Below are 24,444 nucleotides of genomic sequence, written 5' to 3'. Positions count from 1 at the left end.
CTCAAATGAGGCCAACATTTCAAAAGCTAAATAAATGTTTGTGAATGTTTATAAAAGATTTGCATAAATTTGTCCTTGTTTGACAAAGATCACTTTTTTCTTATGCCAGTTCTGAAATATTTTAAAGGTTTCAGTGCTTGTCTTGACAACAAAGTCCTGCCTCAGAGAACAATGATTGCTGATTAAGTGGGTATGTGCTCGGAGCTGAATAGAGCGATGGAGGCGAAGGCTGAAAAGGCCACTCATCTTAAGCCAGAATTATAATATTTAACAAATGCTAACCCAAGGATAGATTTAAAGCTTTGGTTTTGGTGCAGTGTACCTGTGCAACTGACTTAGGGGCTGAGCAGGATGTGATTATCTTTTCACAGCTAACAGTTCTCACCTCATTTCTGCTAAATCTGCAAGTGAAAATACTCCTCGGTTTTAGTAATTAAATGTTTAAAATACATTTAATTGAATCAGTGTTCCAGCTCTCTGCTATTGACACTTCTTACCTTTACCAATTGATCACTGTTTATGCACATAATTGGACCTGATTTTTTTTATGCCTGTTAGTATAATTTTTCAATTATTTGTGATTTAAGACTGGAACAATTATTCAACAGTACAACAGTAGCTGTAGATTTTTTTTTTTTAGCTAAAATCTATTTCTCTTAGAATGAAACTAAATCTCTGCTTCTACTGAAGGGGTTTTAAAGACATTTGTTGAGGAGATCTCTTTGAAAAACTGCTTAAATATTTAGTTCAGCTTTACTTTCAGATTTTTTTTTTTTCTACTGGAGAAAAGTAATAGTCGTTCCTGTTCTTTTGTTCTACGAGTTGAGAGGTTGAAGTTGTCATTAAGGCAAAAACTAGAGCTACTTCTCTGACACAGTTTTTATCACATCTGCTAGGCCTGTGTCCCAGGAGGAGCCGAGCAGAGCCCGGAATTGAGCGCAGGCCCATTATCTGCTGGTTCTGCGCGTGTTGGAAAAGGAGCGAGACCTCAGGGAGGCTTGGAGCCTCCTCCCGTGTAATGTCCAAATCACATTTGAAGGACTGGTGGCAGGAAAGCTTTGGCCTTGGGGTGTGAATTCTAAGAAACAGAGTCACAATTAGGTTTAAAAAATTCAGGGATTTTGAGCTTTATCTTGAGATATGTTTTTAGTAATGCAAGGAGAAAAGTTGCCCATCTGTGCACATATTTTGTACGTTTAAAATATTTAAATGCTAGCAGGCCTCAATATGCTTAGGAAATGTTATTTATCTCCTGCTCTTCCTGTTTCCAGGATTGTGGATGTGCATGTTGGGGTTTTTTTGTTTGTTTGTTTAAAGCAGTGTTTTCCTGAGAACAATCAGTTACCTTCAATGAAATGATGTTATTTCGTGTGGCCCTGTTCCTCTGCTGACCCTCAGACAGGGACAGGCGACTCTGGGAGAAAAACCCTCCCCTAATTCAAGCTTTAGAATTGCTCCGAAAAAGCTGGTGGATTTCTGGAGCACAGAACAAATGGATAATCTAGTGCTATAAAGTTGTATTTGAATACCAGTAGAATTAGAAAAGTAGAGATAAAACTAAATTCAGGCAATTTAAAGTCATTCTATTAAGCAAATTATGCCCAGATTTTTTTTGGCACAGAACATTCTTTTAAAGAGCTGGTGAAAATAATTTCTTAAAATATTTGGTACATTACAAAATTCAATAATGCTCAGTAAGGATATAAAGAATAAAAAGATTTTATAGCAAAATCAATGCAATATGAAATGTGACATAAATATTTTAAACAAGCAATGATTTTTTAAAAAGAATCTGTGTTGTACCAGTTTTCTCAAAACTAGAAAAACCTTTAGAACTTAGAGAAATTTTGGGTTTAAAGTTATTGTTTGCTTTTTTGAATTCTTAAACCTGTTATTCCCTTGCAGTGGATCATTTAATTAATCGTTAGTTTAAAATTATCCAAATAGTTGAATTAAACATAACAGCAGTTTACAATTCTGTGGGTATAGGAGACATTAATGGACAACCCTAGTTTAATTGGATAATATTTTGCTTCAATTAATCTCTTAGCACTTTTTATGCAATATTAACACTTCTGTAGTGTTTAAATTTGATGCTGCTTCTGAGGAACAATGAAGTCACCCGTGGTTCTTGCTGTTCCCTGTGCTCACACACCCTGAGCCCTTCAGGGCCCCACTTGTCTTCTGGTCCCCCTTTGTTGTCCAGTTTCTCCTCCATCCTTCCTCAGTCTGTTGATGTTCTTGGAAGTCTCTGGGTGTCCCTCCATGGCAGAGGGAGCGTTTCATGCTGGTTTGCTGGGTTCAGATGGCTTTTCAAACTGGGCAAGGTGAAAAGTTTCCATCCTCTCTGTGTAGTGTTTTGTTTGCAGCAGCCTCAGCTGTACTTTGCCTCAGGTGTAAGGGCAAGGAAATGAAACAGCAATCCCCCTTTTTCATAATGGAGTCATCTCTTCTCCATGGAAAACTCCTCTCACTGGCCATGCTCTGTTCTCTGTAACAAGTACTTGTGGGGGTTTGGGGTCCTTCCTTTCACCTCCCCAGGATCCACAGCTGAAGTTCCAGTCTCTCCTCTGGGTGGTCCTTCCAATTTCATCTAGGTTTTCTTAGGTTTTCCAATACAGGTTTCCAGCCTGTTGGTTTGTGTGCTGTGTTGTTCCCCTGCTCTGACTCCCATTCCTATGGAAGTATCATACCTTAATCATTCAGCATTTTCCACAGATCTCCTGCGATTCTGATTTCTTTTTTGTCCCACTTCTCCCTATACTTCTTGTTCCCTTTGCACCTCTGGTGTCTCGTGCATCTTTCTAGGAGCAGATACTTTGCAGCAGCCCCTTCTCTAGCCCAGTCAATTGCACTTCATTTCTGAGTGCAGTTTTATTTAATTGCACCTGCACGTGGGATATTTGTTAGTGATGTTCATTTGAGCAGAAGTGAAGCAACCCACTGTATTTAAGAGAATCTGAAGTTGCTCTGTTGGTTTGGAAGTGGGAGCATACGGTGAAGGGTTTAAAAATAAAAAAGACTTCAGCTACAGCTTGCATATTAAATTCACAAGTGAATGTGCACATTTTTTCAGCATTGTTGAGCTTTCTTTACTGTTTGGTTGCAACAGAGAGATGGTTTGGGACACGAGCCCGGTGTGTATTGTGTGTATTTCCCAGCCTGGCTTTCCAAGTCTGTCCTGCCTGTGTAGGAAAGCCTTGCAGAGCCTGCCTCACCTTCAGAGGTGGCTGTGACACAAAAGGGCTGAGCGCGGTGTTCCTGCCTCATTTATTTTGAAAACTTCGCTACTGAAACCAAACTTAATCAATGAGCTCTGCGTTGTCTCCGATAAGTTATGTACTGGCTTTATTGATTGGGAAGGATTTTAGAAAACCCATGTGGGGTTTATAATGTCAGCAGTGTTTTGATTATGAAAAGAGTTGGAACCTTGGGACGGGGAGCCAGGTGGTGCCTGTGCTGCAGCCCCCGGTGCCGCGGCTGCGCCGCATCCCCCGGGACACGGTTCATGCCCTGCACTTTAGCTCTGGTGACTGGCTGCTGGAGATGCACTTTTTGCTCATTAAAATGTTAAAAATCAAACTGCATGTAAAAAGATTTGTGAAAATATAAACTTGGGGATTGATCCAGAAAACTGGCGTGCGGTCCCCTGGAGACCCCGCGGCAGCTCCCGGGTAATTTGCGTTGATCAGCCGCCTGTCCTGGATTGCTGGGGGGTTCTGGTCTTCTTTTTAGGGGCTCCTGCTTTACAGGCATTTATGCAGGTTTTTCTTTAGGAAAATAGCCATAAGGGAATAAAACAAAAAAACAGACTACTGATATTTTATCTGTGCTTCATGTTGAGTTAAAAAAAAAAATAAAATGACAGGATGTTGACATGGAGCAATTGTAGGTTTTGTTTTGTTTTGTCTGAAATCACAAAGAAATGAAGGATTTTCTAGGTCATAAGTAATAACCTATAGAGGTTGGGTAGAATGTTGCATATAAATGATGTAGGTATTGCTTATCTTTCAAACTGAGGAGTATTTAAAGAATTTAAAAAAAAGTAGCATTATATTTAGAGTAACAAGCTTGCAACTTGAGCAAAAATGGGATAGTTCTTCAGTAACTGTTTTCTTCCATGCAAAAGATCAGCAGTTTTCCTAATTAAAAACTAATTCTACATATGGTATTTATTTTATTAGTTACCATTGAAAAATAAGTCTGCAGTTAACCTGTGCTAGTCTCAGTTTTTTTGGTTGTGAATTGAGGCAGATAAGAATTGGTGTATAATGAATAGCAAATTATATTGAATGACATTGCAAAAGTCAGATAATAATATCACTGTAAAATCCTTCTCTAAAAGAAAAGGCAGTTTAGAGCAGTACAGAGCCAATATATGGCCTGTTTACGTGAACATTTCCTTTGCTGCATTTAGGAGCTGTAAATATCAAGGAATAAGTGCAGAGGAAGTTCTGAGTAATGCACTTCTCCAGTGACACAATGCTGATGAGATGCTGAATGTTTTATTGTGTGAATGGTTTTACTTGCAGTTACAGGAATTATTCAAGTCATCAAAATAATGGAGAGAATATATTCTGCCATTTTGAGGTGACTAATGGCTTTGTCTTCTAACACTATTTTATATCAGAATGTTGTGTATCTATATGATTTTGTTTCTAAAAATCAATGTGTATTGATAAGGCCAATAAAGATGCAGGCACTTTGTTCTCCTGATATAATAATTTCACAATTTTAGAATTCTTTTGTGGGTTTTGTTTGTTTGCTAGCATTTTGCACTGTGAGAGCTCGGTTGTGGCAAAGGACACTGTGCAGTAGTTAAAAATGTGTCCAGACACAGTTTTTGTGCCTGAGCAATTGGAGTTGTTCAGCTCGTGAAAGTCAGTGAGATTCTCCACCAGCGGGAGCCCGATCTTATTAATGAGACCTTTACTATCAAGGCATTGTTTTGTATCAAAATAGAGATTTCTGCAGAGTTTACTCTGCAATCTACATAGCTCCTTTCCAAGTTTCCTGCTGCAATTCAAAGGAGATGTCTTTGCTCTACATGGCATTCTTCAGTAGATCCTTTCTTGTTCTTTAAAAACAGGAGGTTGTTAAATAATCTATCAATAAACTGTCAAGAAGTCAAAGTTTCCATATCTGTTTTTTGCCTGAAATCCTCAGAACTTGCCACATTTTAGTTGTCAAGAAACCTCCAAAGAAGAGTGTGAGCAGTTGAGCCTGAAACCACGGCTCAGGATGGGCTGTGCTTGTTTGAATTATGCAGGAGGAACATGTTCCTGCAAGGGAGTCAATATGTTTTGTGCTTCACTGGAGAGGTTATTACATTGATGGAGTTTATTTGGGAATGATGGCATTTGGCTTAGAAATAAATGAAGCAAGAAGCATCTATTTAGTTATTGATGATAATTTATTGCTATTGGTCAGAAAAGTGTTGATTTTATCTGAGGGTTTGTTGTTTGTTCAGGGCTCTGAAAGCAGAAATGGAATTTACACTTCAGGACCTGAAATATTGAAGTGTGGAGGAGAATGAGCAATGAATTGGCTGTAGGAAAGATCTGTAAACTGAGAGAACTTTGTGGTGTCTTGTGGGTTACAGAATTCAAATTTTGAAGATCTGATGATTTGCTTTGTCTATGAACACAACTGTTTTGGGACTAACATGTTGCTGGTTTTGCCTCTTTAGTAACTGCATTTGTTTAATGTTGTAAAGTTGAAAATTATTAATTTATCTGCTGATCATGTTTTCACTTTTCATATTCATCCTTTTCTTTGCTCTCGTGCTTAAACGCTTTTCTGTTTGTGGTGCTGCTTTGCAACTTCTAGAAGATGGTTTGTAGGTTAAACAATCCACATCAATTTTAATACACATTATTTTAATCAGTCTTCTAACTCCGAGATTTCCTTTCTAATAGCAGTAGGCAACATTAAACATTCCTGCTATGAGACCTATTGGCTTCATCTTTTGTTATTTATCTTGCTGGTGTTGGGAAGCATTCTCTAATCCCCAGACCTCTGTTCCTAGGTAACAGTCAAAAGCTGTGCCAGCAGAAGTGGTCCTGCCAGGCCAGGCCCATGTGGTTTGGTGTTATTCACTCTGATCCATATGGTCAGGGTAGGGACTGTCCCCAGAGAGGTGTTAACACTCAACAACCCAACCTCCTCCTCCTCTTTGGAGAATTGCTGGATGGCTCCTGCTGCCTGCCCATGTGTGAATCTTGATTAATTTTTCATTTTTAATGAAGTTTGATCATGTTTATTATTTCACATGATTGACTGCCTGGTACTACTTCCATGTAATTGATAAAGCCCATATTTCTTCATCTGTCTTTTATTTCTTCAGGGCAAACTTGTGAAATTGTGTGATGTGGTTAATATTAGATTTATTGGTCCCCATAGATGTATAAATTATCTTTTTTTTTTTTTTCTCTCTCTCTCTACAGGAAGTTCTACAGACTCTGACCAAGTTTTGTTTCCCCTTCTATGTGGACAGGTATTGTTAGCTTTTCAAGCTTTACAAGAAAATAAGCTTGTCAATAAAACCCCTGTAGAAAATAAAAGCCATACCGTTCATAGTGTTCTGTCTGAGTGACTGGGACTTAAAGCACCTGAGTGCAAATTATAGCCTCAGAATTATGTTTTCCTGGGGTTTTTATGGGCACCATGAAACAAAAAGAAATTTTAAAAGTTGGAGTTATTCGGTGGGAGTACTCTGAGGGCATTTTTTGCACAATGCTTGGATGGAAAATGCTTGCGTAGGAATTATCAAATATGCATATTAATACCGAAACTTTGTCTGCTTGTGCATTTTATTTCTTAATTGCCAAAATGTGGGTGGAACAATTAATGAAATGCTTTACATTTGAAGGCCTCTTGACATTGCTGGAATGCTGCTGTTTTACTTGACAGCTACTTAAGGTGACTTCTGATTTTGGGGGAAAAATTGTAAAGTGAATGTGAGAAGATCTGAGAATATTTACTTCCTGTAATTTAGGAAACTGTAGAACTCTTTTTAGTTTTGCATTTACTGTGATGTATTCTTGATGGTTTCTTGAAAAGAACAACAATTGAAATTTTGAAAGACTGCACCAGTGCTCACCTCATCTCTGAGCATCACTTAATTGGTCAGAATGACTTGTCTTCATCAGCTGAGACACAGAATGGTTTGGGTTGAGGGAACTGACCTTTACTGTGATTAAACTGCTGCAAGTCTTTTTCTCATTTTAGAATTTGGAATCCCTGTTTTACTGCTCATCCTTTTCATTTCCTAAGGGGTGGAAGCAAGCAAATACTCATACATTTTTTCTCATGTATTTGTTTCTACTAGAAATAGTTATGCTTTCTGTGTGTAGATTTATTGTACCTAGGGGTTTTGTTTGTTTTGTTGTTTTTGGTTTTCCTCAGCAATATAACATTTTGAAAGATAGAACACTGAATACCCATATGGGGTGCAAATGAGAACATAATGAAAAGTGATTCCCATTTCTGGATCCACTTGTTTGTCTGAATATCACAGACTGTCACTGAAAGACAGCAAGCCAGCCAGTTTGAACGAAAAGGAGACATTGTCACCCAGAACACTCTTAATAATTTCAGATGGAGAGTGGACTTGCCACCCTGCAGGAGGCAGAGCACACCCCAGGCTAAGGCTGTGGCAGCTGAAGGAGGTGCTTGTGGCTGTAAAAACAGGCAGTGGTGGCACTGGAGGTCCTGGCTCTCAGGGGCACAGAAACTCCATTCTTTTTACATTGATTCTGTTCCTGTGTTGTGGCCACTGGTCAGAACCCCAGGGACTGCTTGGCCATTCCTTCAGGCAGTGGCCCAGGAGTTTTCTGCTGCTGTGGTGGTGGAAAGAGGCAGAGGCTCTTCTCCAGCTGCAGGAGTGCAGAGCTGCTCCTTGGTCCTGCTCCCTGCCAGGATTGTGTTAGTCAGGTGTAGGTGCTGGGGGGGATTTTATGGAAATCACTCCTCTCCCCTTCCCTCCAGCCATAACTTGTGTCTGCCCCCTTAGAGATGAAACTGATGCTGCTTCCATCCTGTGAGGCTCTAAATAGACCTTCTGCCCATTTGAAAGCAGAGCTGTGAATCTGAAGGGTTGGTACTAAAATCTTAGGAAGAACACTTTTTATGTGGGAAAGTTTATCCTTCCCTGTGAAAAACTGGCACTGAACTGGAGCAGGACCTGTCAGCAAGGTCTGGTTTCTCCAGGTCACATGAATGCAGGACTCTCTAGGTTTGCTCTGGAGGAACTCACAGCTTGTCTGAGTTGTTTAATAAACAAGCTTCTCCCTGCTGCTAATGAAACGTGGTTTTTCCCCCTGTTCCATAATTTTAATTGTCAGTTCTAATGCTATTTCTCACACACGCTCTGCTCTCAACCTTGTTAAAATTAAGCATATAATCCCCTTTTAAAACACCCTACTAAAATCACCATAGTAACATTACATCCAAGCTTTACAGATAAAACACACCAGCAGTGAGGGATTTTTGGGTATCCCCAGCAGCTCAGTGTGGTTTATGGAAGTAGTTGCTCTGCTGACATTTAGATTTCAGGAGGTTGATAGTACTCATACTGGCTAATTCTCAGACTATTGGAATGCTTTAAATATCTGTCTTTTTGTTCATCTTCATCACAGCATGTTTTCCCTTCCCTCTTTGGAATCCACTGAAGGATTCTTCTTTCTAAGCTGGACAGTGACATCTTTCCCATTTGGATCTGGCTTTTATTTCTGCAAGTCTGTTTTTCCTTTGTTTCCTCTAGGCACTGAGTGTGTACTCTCCCACAAAAATTGTTTTTTTTGTATGTGGCGTCTTAGAGGAGAATATTTTAAGGCCTGTGACTGTTAGTTAAATGGCTTTGAATTTACCAGGGTATTTGTTGCAGTTGGTAGGAGTGACTTGTAAAGCTACATGTCAGTGCAAGTCAGATTTCTCAGTTCTCAGAAAACCTAAAAAAACCCTAGAACATGACCTGAAATAAGTCTTAATTTCCTATAATTAGAAGTATTTGGGTTATATGAGAGAACATGGGATTGGTTGCTGGTTGATAATCAGAACCATTTTATTTTAAAGATAAACTCATTATTAGTATCCTCCCACACTTAAAAAATGGGAAAAATAAACCACAACCCCCCCACTCCTCCCTCATCAAGCATATTTAAGCTTCTGGAGGGTGCATACTTTTTAGCTGATTTCTCAAAAAAACTCTGCTGAAAGAGGAAATGTTATAGGTTCAATGACTTGGATGTGATACTTGACACAGTTAGCTCAGCAGTAATTTTTCTCTCCTGCTCTCTGTTTCCAGCCATGCCATTAACCAAGTTGGGCAGAACTTCACCTTTGTGCTCACAGACATTGACAGCAAGCAGAGGTTTGGCTTCTGTCGCTTATCTTCGGGGGCCAAGAGCTGCTTCTGTATCTTAAGGTAGGTCTGTGGTTTGGCTTCTGGCTGACTGCAGGAGCAGTGCTTGACTTTGCACTTACACTGCAATTACCATTTCCAGCTGCTCAGAATTATTTCCCTATCTGGTCCTCAAAGTCACTGTTCTTCTGCACAAGTGGTGCAAAATCCCTTGCACTTGGAGTTCCTCTGTAGATAACTGTATTTGTTTGTAGTCAACGTTCTGGAGTTAACAACGTGGAAAAAAAAGTCTCTTTGCAGTAATTTGATATGACATAGCATGATGGCAGCTGTTATCTTTAGCTGTCACAACTGATCTTGTTAAGACATTTTGTGGACATTTGTACATGCAAGTTTTATTAACAAAACATCTGTTGGTAACTGAGAGGATGTCACTGATGCTCTCCACAGCCCCAGAGTTTGTATGTGTGAGCTTTCCTCTGTCCTATTGAGGGTTTTGTGAAGCTTGGCATAATAAAGACTGTCAGTGGACGTTGGAACTATGCATTTCACAGAAAATGGGCCAAGAGGCTCTATCAGAGTAGTTTCTGATAACCTGCCACAGCCATGTTGGAATACAGTCCAGAAATTATGCCAGTAAAATCAATTTTGATGTCTCCCAATATTTTAGTTCCATTAAGAGCTTCCATGGATTTAAGATTTTCATCTTAAATGAAATGGCAAATGGTCTGTCTTGTTTTAAACACATTTAAGAATCGCCTGTCTTCTACTTTCTGCTTTTTGTGTGTTCATGAGGAATGGGAAGTTGAGGAACAGTAGCCCAGGTAAAGCCAGCACAGAGGTGACAGGACAGCCAGGGAGGTGACAGCACAGCTGGGGCTGCAGCCTCCCAAATGAAGGCACTGCTCTGGGAGCAGCTGGACACATCTGTCAGGGCCATCCCTGGCTGGCTTTGCACAGGACACAACCAGGGTGAGGACAGAGGAACTTCTCTTTGTCCCGTGTGAGAGTGGGACCCTGGGTGTGTCTGGATGTGCCCCTCTGAAGCATTCCAGGGGGGACATGGCAAAATACAAGGTCACCTCTCCTTGCAGGGGGCTGCACACAGCAATGCCATGGAATGGGAGCTTAATTTATGGAGAAATTGTGAGATCTACCCAAATTCCTAATTAATTGAGTGGGAGGCAGAGTGACAGGTGTTTGCTCAGTATCTTCTTCCATTCTGTCTGTGCTGTAGCAGACACTTCAGCTATTATTAGCTCTGGCAGTCCAGCAGCAGGGACTGGATCCTGCAGGCAGGAAGGTGTTTCCCAGCTCTTCCCACTGAGCTGCTCCCCTGTGCAGTTGGGTGCTGATTCCCTCAGTGTCACATGGGCAGTGTCTGCTTACAGAGGGTAACTTTGCCTGATCAGTGTCAAATTAAAGGAGAAACACAATTTTAAAAAGAAAATCTGAATGAGGAATAGTGTGGGTCCCTTCTTGATCCCTCCTGGTTCTTTGCTGTCAGCTCCCTTATGTTGAGTGAGTGCCAAGAAGAAATGGAGGAGTTCTGTTGTAGTTAAATGCCTTCTGCTTCAACTCATAACCAAAAAAACCCAACCACAGTGGATGAATTGGGACTCTTCACTTCCTTCCTGTTGCTTCTTCTGTGCACTGATGAGAAGAAGAAAGCTCATCATTAATGCAAGTTCATGCAAGTTTTAGAGGATAATAAAGAGTGTAAATCAGCAATACATGAAATCACTTCCTCTGTTCCCAGGACTGCAGCTCCCATTGTTGATGTGAATCTTCTCAGTGTCCTTTATGTACTAAAGGATGGTGCATGGTAAATGGGTGGGGGAAAACATGCTGAAAATTGTGAGAACGATAAGTAAAAGCAAATGGGGATGAAAAGAACGTTTGTTTAATTGTTTTTAAGTTACAGATTGGATGGCAGCAAGCTTCAAGTATTCCTTGCTATGCTCAGCAACAGTGTAAGAACTAAGTGATGGTGTTTATTACTAGAGATGATATTCACAGGCTTAGCAGGGATTTTATGGGTCTGGCCATGGTAAAATGGTTTGGAGGTGGAAAATCATCACATGTTTAGATTAGTTATTGAAGAGAAACACCAGGGAAAAAAATTCTTTTCACTCAGAGAGTGCTTGAAAAAATTTCTGCAATGTTCTGGAAGCAAAGTACTCTAGGGCCAGAAGTCAGGGTCTGGGCTTGAGCTTTGAAGTGACCCAGAGGCTTTTCCCTGTGGATGCAGAGCCCAGCGAGGCGCCTCTGGGAGTTCAGTAGCAGTGGGGTTATCCTGTGGCCAGCAGAGAGGCAATTCCATTTGGCAGGGAACTGTTGGACTGTTTTAACCAGTACTGCTTAGAAACCTGCTTTTGAGGTAGTTCCCACAGCGTTTTTCCTGCTGTAGTAGCTCACACAGATTGATGAACTCTCTGATAACTTCGAAACCTGCTTTTCCGGGTGTTCTGTGGTGTTTTCAATGCGGAGCCACTCGATTCGGTGTCGAACCTGCCTCTCTTCTCCGGGTTCCTCTTCCCTGCCCCGGGGCTGTGGCTCCGCTGGAGCCGCGGGGCCCGCCCGGGGTGACCCCGAGCAGCTGCGCTGCGGCGGCGGCGCCAGCAGAGGGCGCGCGGGAGCGCAGGGACGGCCCGGCGGGTTGGGGGTGAGCCCAGGGGAGGGACAGACCCCGCTGGGTTTGGGGTGAGCCCAAGTGAGGAGCGGACTCTGCCCTGGAGGGTTTGGAAGAACTCACCTGAGCCCAGGTGAGTTCTCATGGCACACACCCACATCTCCCAGGGAAATTGGAATTCCAGACTGCCTTTTCCAATAAAACATGGTACAAGCCTTAAAATGGGCTTTTGAATTATTTTCTTTACAATTGAGTAAGAGCTGATGTCCAGTCATCAAATTCTGTGTTCTGATTTGGGAATTTCACACCCAAATATCTTTTCTTTCTAAGACTTTACTTGAGAATTTCAGCTGCAATGGGATAAATCCTAATTGCTATACGTTAAGAGGCTGAATTTTTATTGTTTCTCTCTAATTTCACATCAGATTTCAGATGGGCTTTTGAGAGAGAACAGTGTAGATAGTTCTGGATTAAGTGAACAGCTCTGGTCTTTTATTTAAAAAGAAAACAAAAGAAAACCCAAGTTTGTGTGATTTTGCTTTGGTTCACAAACTTTCTGGGCAAAGTTACTGGTTTGCAAAGGTCCCGTGTTTGCAACTGTGATTTCAGTTTTACTGAATTTGAAGTTTTCTTGGGTTATTCAGGTTTTGTACGCAAACTAAAATCATTCTTTTGAAGTGAAATGCAGAAACATTTGTGTGGAAATCCCTCTCGGCCAAAATAGCTGAGCTCTGCACCACTCTTTTTCTAAGATAAAAAGAAATGAATCCATAATAGTTTGTGACAGATGGCAGAAAATGTAACTAACTGAATGTGATTCTGTATGGAGTTATTTGAGGTTTTTGGTGTGATTTGTTGTGAGTTCCTCTCCTCCCCCCTTTCCTTCCCTTTGATTGCAGTCTTTGTCCATTTATTCTTAGGACAGAATAAGATTTCTGAGCAGGGGCCTCTCTTGTGGTGCAAAGTGAGAATTGTTTTTAATTGAGCAGAAACATGTGGAAGGATCAGGAATATCTCAAGGGATTACAGAAAAATTCCAAATTTGTACTACTTACAGCTTGTGTTTAGAGCGGGGTCTGCTGGGAATAAATGTTAGTTAGTGTGACCTGTGACCTTAAAAACTGTTGACATGGATTTCAGCCAGAAACTGGCCACAGAACTCCTTTGTTAGGCTCATTCATAGCTCCTTGAAAACTCCAGTCAGTGAAAGTTGCCAGCTCAAATCTAAGGAAAGCAGAGCCCTTTTTTTTCCTTTTTTTTTTTTTTTCTTTCTTCCCATGCTTTGGAAACAGTGGCCGCCCCTTAACCAGCAAGACTTCTTTAATAGAGCTGCAGGGCCGGGCCCTGATTGGAACTGACAGCTTCCTGGCCCGGGCGTGCCAACTGGCAGGGCCCTGAGCCATGGGACAGACAGACAGACAGACAGACAGCGCCGGGGGCTGCACTGCCCTGCCCTGCCCTGCCCAGAGCCCCGGGCAGGCCCACAGCCCCCGGGACTGCTGGGGACAATCCATCCCCAGGGACTGCTGGGGACAATCCAGCCCCAGGGACTGCTGGGGACAATCCAGCCCCACAGCCCTGCTGGGGACAATCCAGCCCCAGGGACTGCTGGGGACAATCCAGCCCCACAGCCCTGCTGGGGAGGGAAAAATCCCATCCCCGCAGCTCTGCCTGTACCTGCTCTGGGGGAAGAGATCCATTGTTTGTGATGGGGATTGTTTTATAGTAATTGTCCTGTTGTTTTCTAGAATTTTCCCGTTTCATTGATTTGGCCAAAATCAATGTTTTGCTTCCATAACTATATGATTCTTTGAAGCCTTGCAGAAGATGTTTGGTAATGGCTGGAAATGCTTGGAACACTTTTTGGACAGTCTGTTTGGTCCTTGAGGTGTATCGACCCTGGAATCCCTGTTCTACTTAAAATGCTTGGGAGATGAAAGCAAATGGCAAACTGCTTCTGTTAGACATGGCAAAGGCCACAAAATACATGTATAAATCATGGGCAATTGGATCTCTGATTCAAAACTGCAACAGAATTGTACCTAATGAAAATGTTGCTGTTGAGCCTCTGATGCCTTCATAGATTTTTTTTCATTATTATTTTTTTATCAGTGGCTTCAGCACTTGCAGTGTCTGTCAGTGAGAGCTGGAGAGCAGAGATTCCTCAGTTCCTTTGCACGGGCCTTTCAGAGAGCAGAGGAGAGGGCAGGCAGGACTCGGAGCTGCGGCCTGACCTTCTTTCACAGAAACTGGAGTTTCTTACAAGCTGTAACTGTAGCAAGCCAGGGCAACTTTCTGAGCTGGGTGACAGGAAATTGAGCTGAAGTGGCTCAGAAAATGTGCGAACGCCCCGAGGGCGTGTGCAGGGCCGGAGGGGCTCCGGGTGCTGCAGGCATTCTGCCTTAACTTGACATGTTTATAAAACAGTTTACATCTCAAAAGTTTAGGGTTTTTACCCCTGTTGATTCGCTTAAACAGACACTGGCTCTTATTTTCAGTTGCTTGTCAGAATATATATGGAAAAGTGATGAACCTAGTGAAGAGGGAGCTTGACATCAATTAAATTTAGCTATCTGCTCTGTGTTTCTTCTTCCTGATACGCTGTCTCCAGTATAGCTTTTCCAAACTTCCTGTGGTTTTTCCATTATTGTCCTTACAAGTTTTACAAGATAGAGATGAGCTGTTTGAAACTACTGTTCCAGGAAAAGAAGAATAGAATTTTGTATTACATCTGCTCATTTGTTGTCCTCCATTTTCGTCTCTGCCATTAACCATTTTGTAGACTCTAGAAACTTATTCCAGAAAGCCTGTAAGGCCTAGTATCTACTCTTGCTCAAGTATTTTTAAATAAGATAATGGTAATTTAAATAAGCTAATAATGGCTTATGGCTGGAGTAGGGGATTTGAAGTCCTTGCTACAGAAGCTTTACTCTGTGTGATCAGCTGGTGATGATGGTTGAAGCTCCCCTCTGTTTCTATAATCTTTTTCTCCTACTGTCCACTAGAAACAGAAATTATTTATGTCCATCTAGTGAGTTTGAAGTTTTATCTGCAGGCATGGCTGGCTGCACTCAGATGCTGAGTTCATAAGAGGTTATTTGGGTTGTATTAGGAAGATGTTTTTTCCCACTGAACATCTAGATAAACCAGACTGCTCATTGGTAAGAGCAGCCATAAGCTGTACAAAAAAATAATATGACCTGGGAAGTACTGATATTGGAAATAAATATTAAAAGTCAGATTTTCAATAGTCAAACTTGAGTCTCTCCCTGCTTATAAATCATGGGTTGCAAAGAATGCCCATAGTGTGCTTGGCATTGGAGTAAAGGTGCTGATTTTGTGTTTCACTGTGTATGCATATACACATCTTAGTTGAAAGCTGAAGTGTTGTCCTTTAACACTGCTGCTTATTTATTTCCACGCTGATTCTGGTGCCGAGGCTGAGCTGCGTGCTTGCATTAATGTTTTAGCAGGATGAAGTTATCCCACTTGTGAGTTAGTAGCAGCCAGAAGTACAGGGAGTTGTTTACAGGGAGCCCATGGATTCTGCCTTTCTGTGGAAGCATTCAAGCAGCAAGGCCTGCACAGTCTGTTTGGCACAGTAGCTGCTCTCAGCTGGCCCCGTGCCCTCCTGCTGTTAGGCAGGGCAGAGGATGTGCCAGATCCCGCCTTGTGCCGGAGCAGAGCCTGCCTGCAAATCTGCTTGTAGTTAGCCTGGGGCCTTTTGGCAGCACTCTGCAGCCCATTGATTTAGTTGCAATGCTTTTTCCTTAATATTTTCCATCTGGCCAACAATGACCTATAACGACAGACACAAAACAGAGTTTGAATTATGAGCAGTGTAATTGTGCAAATGCTTCCAAATCTCACTCTAGAACCTGCACCGATGGGCGCCGCCGCAGGGGCTCCTTCCACAGGGCTGCTGCAGAGGACAAGCCTTGGAGCTCTCGAGTTCCAGCTCTGTCCCAGAGAAATGTGCATCCAGTTAAACTGGGAGCGTGTTCCATTCTTGCTTTTCCTTGCTGTCTGTTGGTCCTGAGCTGGGGGTGCAGCTCCCACAGCCTCAGCTTCCTCACGCTCCCCTGCACACACTGCCAGGGCCAAAGCCTGCCATGGGGCCCTGGGCCAGCGGGAGAGAGGGACCCTGGGGCAGGCAGGGCAAGAATGTGAGTATGGAAATGCTCCAGGACATACAGCAATAGGTTTGGGGCCTTGCACTGTCAGGGATGTTCTGAGCTCCCACCTGCAGCCGTGCTTTCCAGAGGGAGCTGCTTCCAGAGCTGGGCTGTTTGTCAGCTCTCCCAGTTCTGGACAAGCAGAATTATTGCTTCCATTACAGTGATCACAAGCACTTTAAAGACACTAGTCCTCTGTGTCTTTAAACTCTGTACTGTTGAAGAAGACCTGTGAACTTATTTGCACAGTTCCACACATTCCAGCAGTCCTGCAAACTTCTCCTTTTCCCTTTACATTGCTAATTCAGGGAATACTAATTTAACTGACTTTTAGTAAATGTGAAGAATAGTGAAGCTGTGTCATACAAAGTTTATTGCAGATTTTATTGAAGCTTTAATCTTGACTGCAAGTCAAACCTCTTTTGTAAAATATCAGTGAGAAGGATCACAACAAAAATGTCAAGTGTTAGTGTATTGCTGCTGGTGGAATTGGATAAAGCTGATAGTACTGCATTCAGTCCAGCTGCTTCACTGGTCTTGCCTTCTGACCAGAAACCAATTTTACTTAATTAATTAGGCCTTCATGTCACGCCTTCTTTCATTGCTGAACAACTGTAACAGAAGTAATTAAATCATGTCACTTTTTATTACCTTTGGCCCTGGCTGACTGGCTTGGAAACTTCATCTTAGAGCTAATACAAACTGAATTAGTGCATCACCTTGGGGAAAACCCCCTCCCTGGCATCAAAAAGGCAGCGAGGAAGTAGTTAAAGTACAAGATGGATAGATCCTCTCTTCCACAAATGGATCACTTTTGGGTTGCTGTCTGAAGGCTTACGAATGCATCTGTCAGGAGCGAGAGCATCCTGTCCCTGCTGACAGATGTGTACAACATTCCCAAAGAGATTACATGGCAGCTTCCTCCTTCAGAACTGGAGCTGTGGCAGAGCCCTCGGGTTATGCAGAGGTAATTGGAGACGCTGGGGCTGATCCAGAGGTGGAACTGCAGAGAAGAGCTGCTTGAGTAACTTGTGCATGTTGTTCCAACAGGAGCGTGATCCAGGCACTGTAATCGTGGCAGAGGCTTTGTGTGGCTTCCTAGAGCCAGAGTTCCCTGGGCTATGCAGGGAGTCCAAATAAAGCCCCTCATTTGTAACCCTGGCTGTTTATGAACATGCTTGATAAGGGACAGATCTTCCTCCACACTAACTGTCCTCAGTGTGTTTTAGAATTTATTAGTGTTTGGATATTCAGAGAATAAAATGATTGTGGTAGTTTCCTGGTTTAATCGTTTGCGTAAGCTAATGTAATGACAAAAAGTCTCATAAATAAAAATTTGGCTTGCTGGTCAGGAAACGGGCCAGAAAGACTTTTCAGTTAATTAATGTGTCATACATTTTCAGGGATTCTGTGCATAGGTTCATCAGTGGTATTTCTGCAGGTGAAGATCAAGTAATATAATTTTATGTGCTTATTTTTACATCTGAATGTTTGCTGTGAATCCTAAGCCATTGTACAGGGTGGTCATAAACAATCTGCACTCCAATATCAGACTCTGACTTGATCTTTGTAGCCTTCCTATTGACATCTTGCTCTGCAAGTGCTTGTTTGCTGTAAGTAAGGTGATTTTTACATGCCTAGCCCAGTTCCTTGCATTCTCAAATTATCAGTTGCAAGTACCACAGCACTGACATAATCATGAATTTTTCACTTGGCTCTTTCAGCTCTGCTTGTGGTTTAACTTTTACGACTTCCTACCAACTTTGCTTATTATTAGGAGCTGTGTGTACTCCCTCTGAGCGTGTGAATATTTCTTCCCTGTGATGAAGCTCCCTCCCTGTGAAGGGAACTGTAAAACCTCTTGCTTCACTTAACTTTGTTTCTTGCCAGTGGGGAGCACAAGTGGTTTGGGGAATGCAGAAGAGAGGTACATGTAATTGATTTCTGCTCTGTTACTGAAATACCCTCATTCCCTACCCCAGTGTCCTCTGTAGCTCATTTGCCAAAATGCAAGGACTCACTGTCGTGTCTCAGAACTCACACACAGGTATCACAAGTGCACACCTGATGCTTTGACTTTTCAATATGTGGCAAATGATGCTCAGCTTTGACTTTGCAGTATGTGGCAAATCCCTTTAGCAGCCGAGCACAGCTGGCTGCTGTGCAGTGGGGCTCTTGAACACAGGTGTGTAAAATTTTCCTGTATGAGGCAAAGTGATGCAGAGTCCCCAGGCAGGTGCAAAAACCAGGCCATTTTAAGCAGTTAGGCCTTTATCAGTTGCATAGTTTTAAATCATAACAAACATAATTCAACCAACCACCATACACCACGATATGAACACGTAATGGGTATAGAACTCGTTTTTCTGCCTCTAATTCAGCTGAGTCACTGTCCCATAGTCCTGTTCTACCTAGCCAAAGTAGCAGGCCTGAGCCATGGTTTTACAAGGGTAACAAGGTCCTTATTTTATAAGGCATTACCTGTATGCAACATTTTTCTTCCCTCAGGAATAATCCACGTTACAGATGGTGCCACAAGCTCTGTCCCAGAGTGGCTTTGGAGCTCACTGCAGCACGTGCCAGAGCACGGGGCTTGGTGACTGGGAGGGAGCACTTTTGATTTATAATAAAAAGTTCATAATGCTACTGAAATTTCAGCTGAAACTTAGTACTAGAGGGCATAGCTTGACAAGCACGTATGATTGGAGTCAGTAATGAAAAGGAGCTGTTTCTCTGGTCAAGGAAAAAGGGTTAATTTGCATTGGGATGAAAAGGCTGTTCAGGATCTACTATTTCAACCTGTGATAGACTTAACAGCAGGCTTTGATCCCCAAATGAAATGTGATGGATTTCAACTGATGCCAGATGTCTCAAACCTAGTGGGATCTCTGATTGTCTGCCACATCTAGAATTCTCTCTTCCAGCGCTTTCATGTATGCTTTTAAACGTGGCTTGAGAAGAGAGATTCCTTGACAAGCTAAGCCTTTGGAATCCTCTCTCTGTATTGTCACTTTGGTGGGGATCTTGAGGCTCTCATGCTGTCTGGTGCATCCTGCTTTTTAAAGTCAAGCTTTTAGTACCAAACTACTCTAACTCCTTCATAACCAATTTTTAAAAGTCCAGATAATTTAGAGGCAGTATAAATCTGTAACTCTTCTCAGTTTAAGGCTGTTCTCTACCCTCTTCACGTTTGTTATTTAGAGCACTTTACCCAGGCTGGGTAAAGCCATTGGTCAATGTGTTTCTGTTGGTGTTGAAGGGAACATAACTTGATTTTTTTTTACTCCAAGGATATCTTGTTGCATTTCATATATCTCACTATAAAGTGCCAAGCCCTTCAGCATGCCCATCTTCTCACCCGATAGGTTTTCTGGGATATCCTTTGCCCGTGGGTTTAAGAAAAGCATACACACATAATTGTCAGTGTGTGCTGTAAATGCAAACAAATGTTTTTGTTATGTATCTTTATTTCACTCCTTCGGTCCTTTGCTCTCAAACATGCTTGAAGTGTTGGTCTTAAACTAAAAAATTCCAAAAGTCTACAGGTTTCTCTTCTGAAAAGAAATGAGACACCTTATTATTGTGAATGATCTACCTGAGGGAAAACAGACAGTCCCAACAGACCAGGCCACAAAGATAGTTCTGAAATAACTTGAACACAAAATAATCTATCCTAAAATTCATTAAGCTTTCTAACATTTTAGAGTGATTAGTAATTCACAAGGAGAAAGCTTGACTACTGAGAATGTACTTCAAATTTTGCACAATCTGAGCCTTGCTGTGCTTGTGAACATCCAGGCCCTTGCACAGAGCAGAGGGTGGAGCTGCTGGCCCTGGGATTCACTGTAGTGCTCCAGGCTCCTCAAACCCATTGGTTTCAGATGAAATGTTTTCCAATGAAGGGCCAAGGCACGTTTTTTAATTAAAAAATGGTTTGTTTTTGGCACTGTAAAATGCAGTTGTTTTGTCCCTTGCTCTGCCAGAGGCCAGGAGGTGGCTGTGGGTGCTGCACGGTGCCACACACTCATGCTGAACTCTGAATTCCTTCTGTTCACAGCAATTCCACAGTGCAGCTGCACTGGACTCTGTTTCCCCAGGGTTTTAGAGTGACCACAAAGAGCCCAGGGAATGGTGACAGCTTTGTCCTGCTCAGCCTGCAGCTCCCATTGCCATGTCCCAGTCAGATGGCAGTGCATGAGCAGAAGCTCCTCCAAATGGGCACATCGAGCTGCCCTGGCACTTCTGAGCTCGACTAAAGTGTAAAATTGTTACTTCATAAATCTCCTTGTTGCAGTGTTCTGGCTCCCTGTTGCTCTGGGGGCATTCAGCTGCCTTGAGCTCCTTTGGGAGCTCCTGGGGAGGGGCTGGGCTCAGCACTGAGATTTAGGGAGCTGGGAGTCTGTGCAAGGGAGACCTGCTGGAACTGCTCAGGCATGGTCACACTGCAGAAAAACAGGAAAGGGAATGTTTTAATTGACTTTTATTGCTAATACACAATGGCAAGTCAGCAAAGCAAGCACTTGCTGTTGACAATTGTTTATTAAGATGCTCCATAAGATGAGATCCAGTTCTGTGGGGTTTAGTACTTCTAAAATATGTACATGAGTCATGCTTAAGCTGCATAACTTTAAACTGAATCATGGAATGATCACTCATGGGTAATAATCAAAGGGAAGTTTGTTACAAAACTGGGGGAAATGCAGGAAGAAAAGATATGCTGTGGGAGCAAGGAGAGGTAAGGGTGCAGCTGGCAGGGGCACTTACATTGGGGCAGGCAAACCTGAACCAAACAAACAAATAAATAAATAAAAAGCTGATGTTCAAAGGAGGCTGTTGGCTGCTCCCGGGGAAGGTAAGGTGATCTCATCCACACGCACAGGGGTTGCTATGGAGATTTGGGGTGTCTGTGCTGAAGCTCCTAAGTGTGAGAAGGTGTCAATAGACTGAGTCTAGAGCAGAGAATAACGAGGCACTGAGGCCCATGAGGTGTGGGGAAGACACTGCAACACAGAAACAGCTGAACTGAGAATTTAGCCTGTGGAAATTCCCAAATGAGCCTAGAGATGCCTTGGTTCTTTCAAATGTGTTTTGTAAAGATGCTGGAAACACTGGGTGACAGAAGGAAAAGAAGGTGGGGAAAATAATTTAATAGTGTATTCCTGCAAGGAAAGTAATAGCATGTGGAGAGTCATCCCTCTCTTGAGCAGAGAAATGGGATTAGTTTTAAAAATCTGTAGTTTAATGTCATTTTACTTCATCTTAACTGTAAAAAATTAAGGTGAAATTTAGAAAGAATTAAAAAGGGAAATGAATACTTTTCATGAAAGGAAGGAGAAGGTGTTTTCATTATGTTTTTTTGCTATTTAAAATCATGTTTGCATAGAAGCCCTGAAGAGCATTGTGGCTTGGTTCATTAGAACCATTACTAACCTAAAATAGAATGTGATTCCATGATTAGGAATAATGGTGGCTGGGGGGGAGAATCATTAGTTGTCAGGTGCAGGAGGATGGAAAGAAGCAATACTGGGTTTAAGTTTAAATTGCAGAGTTTTATCTTTAAATGCAAGAAGTTCTAAGACAAGAAATCACCAGGAGACTGGGGTGATTTTTGATTTGTTTTCCATCCTTGCATTTTTTCAAACACAAGTATTGGGGTTATCCACAAAGATCCTTCTGAGCTCCTGCTGAGGATCTGTCTTTGTCCTGCAGGATTTGACAGGCACTGTGAGTCAGAAAATGTGTTCTGCTTCACCAGGAACCTTCGCTGGGTTCATACATGGAAATGAAAAATGGTAACAATGATAATAATAATAATAATAATAATAATAATAATAATAATAATAATAATAATAATGAATTCAATCTCTTTTCTCAATCTGCTGAATCTTCCTTGGGGTTTTCAGCTCTCTCCCAGCTGTGCTGGGGTTTTGCTGTTGGTTGCAGTGATGGTGTGGAGGGGACAGGGAGAGGAGCAGCTGCCCGTGTGGCACAGGTCACTGCTGCTGCAGTGTCACCCTGCTGGCTCCATGGTGACATCACTGCCACAGCCAAGGACCTGGGCACAAGGGAATTATTATTTGTTGTTATCTGTTCTTCAGAGTCCATGAACCGAGGCACTGGGTGTTTTAGTGGCACATGCAGGAGTAGTGCTGGCAGAAGATGCATTTGGCCTGAGTTTCCTCTTCCTTACACTTTTGCCAGTGAAGTTAGTGATGATGTGTCTGTAGTTCATGTAATAACTGAGGTCATGATTGTGTTCTGTGTTCTAGGTCACTGTAGATTATTGTGCTGAGCAAAAAGGTCAAGATTTGGGAACTCCATGAAACCAATCCTGGCTAATACAGACAGATTTTGTAAGCCTGTCACCACAGAGAAGTGTGCCCATCTGCAAAATGGAAATGACTGTTCTGTTTTGCAAGGGAGATGGCAGTTGGTTATGCTGTTATCAAAATATATATAGTATGTGTTATAAATAAATACGTGTTAAAAATTCCACTTCTGATCTGTGTGAATGGAAGGAGTAAAAGTTATGTGTGCTTGCAACTCAGTCTAGGAGGAGATGCTGCAGATATGTGTTGATGTCAGACTAGTGACTGAGTCACATTAATGTCAAACAAGAGTTGTGCCTGAGTGCACTCAGCCTGTACATGGCCCAGGAGCTGCTCTGGTGCTCCAGGGATTGTGAGCCAAGGTCCAGAGGAAACCAAAGGTGCCACAGGTACCCTTCCACAAGTGTTGGCTCTGCTTTTTCATGGTGTCAGCACACCAGTAAATGGAATGTTGGAGCTGGCAATGTCAAACATTAGTTTTATAAACAGTTGCTATGGTAATTGGCAAATCCTCATAAATCGTTTGAGAAGGCCCCCCTTGCCTTGCCACTAGGGTTTGCTGGTGCTGCTCTGGAACATGGAGTGCTCTTGCTGACAAGGTTCCCAAAACCTGGAGTGCTCCCTGGAAGTTGGGTTTGCTGAGTTCAGCATTCTCAGCTTGGGTATCCTGCTATTGCATCCTCCTTCCTGCTTGCCTGCTACAAATAACCCTGGAAAATCTCTCCTTTTTTAAACTGCCTTCACTGGAGATTTACCTTTCCAAGAGTAAGCCAAAAGCTCCTAAAGAACTGAAATTTCAGATTGCCCTTTATTTAGTTTTCAGGCCGATGGGTGTGTGCTCTGTGCAGCCTTTGAAGCACAGCCCTGCTGGGCTGAGCTCTGCCGGCTCCTGGGGCCGGGGCGGCTCCGCTCGGGCTCTGGGCAATCTCACTGCCGAGCTTCCCTTCCTTTGCTTAACCTCTGACCTGTGAAAACAAGAGTTAATCAAAACTTCTGAGGTAGCTAAGAGGAAGGGGAAGTGTTTGGTTACAAATTAAATATGAGCAAGTCATAAGCCATAAATCTTCAGTAGTGCTACCAGTTGTGCTACTTGAGGTCCACGCGGTACAGAAATTTTGGGTTATAAACTCTGCCTGTGTTTCTTTGGAGGGGTGTTTTAGGGCTGCCTTGAGGATTTGCTTTCTGTAAGAAAAAAAAATACACATATTTTCCCTTTGTCCTTTTGGCAGACATCTAGAAACAAATTCAGATAGCTGTGTTTCTTAGGGGATTTTGTTTCAACTTTAACTGGTCACAGTTTGGTCTAATAAAAGCAGAACTGTTTTATTCTTGAGTGGTCAACACATGGATTAAGTGATGAAGTAAGAGTGTTGAAGATGGCAAGATAAATTAGCTTTCTAATGTGTCCAGAAATTTTGGGATGAGAGAGATCCTGAATTGTGTGGTGACAATGGAGGGGGTGAAAACTGAAGTGAGATTGTCTGCATAATTTGCACAATTGGTGGTGAGTTTGTCTTTGTTTTTCTTGGTTTTTTGTCTTTGTTTGTCTTGCCCCTCTCTTGAGCAAGAGCCACACAGACCCCCATGGGTTGTGGAGGGATGAGTTCTTCAAATACCAGCTCATTTCCTCAGGTTCCAAACTGTGACACTGTCCTCAAAATGGGAAGTTAATCTCAAGATAGAAAAAGAAGCAGTTATGATGAGATGCTAACCCATCATTTGGAAAACAAGGAAGAGTGAATGTTAAAAAAGGACAGTAGGTTCATCAGAGGATACTGGGGAAGAGAAGGGAAAGCCAGGGAGTCACAAGGGTAGCAGAAATGGGGCTGTGTCTGCTGCTGTGTGGGGGTTTGCTGGTGTTCTGACACTGTGTGAATCTGAGATGTATCTGGGCTACTTTCATTGCAATCATAGAGGCTCTTCCCTGCGTGCCCAGTACAAATG

At 42.4% G+C, this 24,444-nt stretch overlaps 1 protein-coding gene across 7 annotated transcripts in view; it reads left to right on the top strand.

Moving 5' to 3' along the window:
* DENND1A (DENN domain containing 1A) overlaps nucleotides 1-24,444 on the top strand; it is a 149,727-nt gene that overhangs the window by 38,167 nt on the left and 87,116 nt on the right. For all 7 annotated transcript variants that reach the window (XR_005952829.1, XM_041406468.1, XM_041406472.1 and 4 more), the window contains exons 4-5: nucleotides 6,447-6,496; nucleotides 9,308-9,427. Coding sequence is in view for 6 of the 7 variants with exons in the window: in XM_041406468.1 (XP_041262402.1) it covers nucleotides 6,447-6,496; nucleotides 9,308-9,427 (170 nt within the window). In the remaining variant the exon portion in view is untranslated. The remainder of the gene's footprint in view (nucleotides 1-6,446; nucleotides 6,497-9,307; nucleotides 9,428-24,444) is intronic.

The sequence above is a fragment of the Onychostruthus taczanowskii genome, unplaced genomic scaffold, assembly GCF_017590055.1.
Source record: "Onychostruthus taczanowskii isolate IOZ18803 unplaced genomic scaffold, ASM1759005v1 scaffold25, whole genome shotgun sequence".
In the NCBI taxonomy this organism is placed as follows: Eukaryota; Metazoa; Chordata; class Aves; order Passeriformes; family Passeridae; genus Onychostruthus; species Onychostruthus taczanowskii.
The sequence above is the reverse complement of the archived record's forward strand: the minus strand, read 5'-3'. Positions and strand labels throughout refer to the sequence as shown.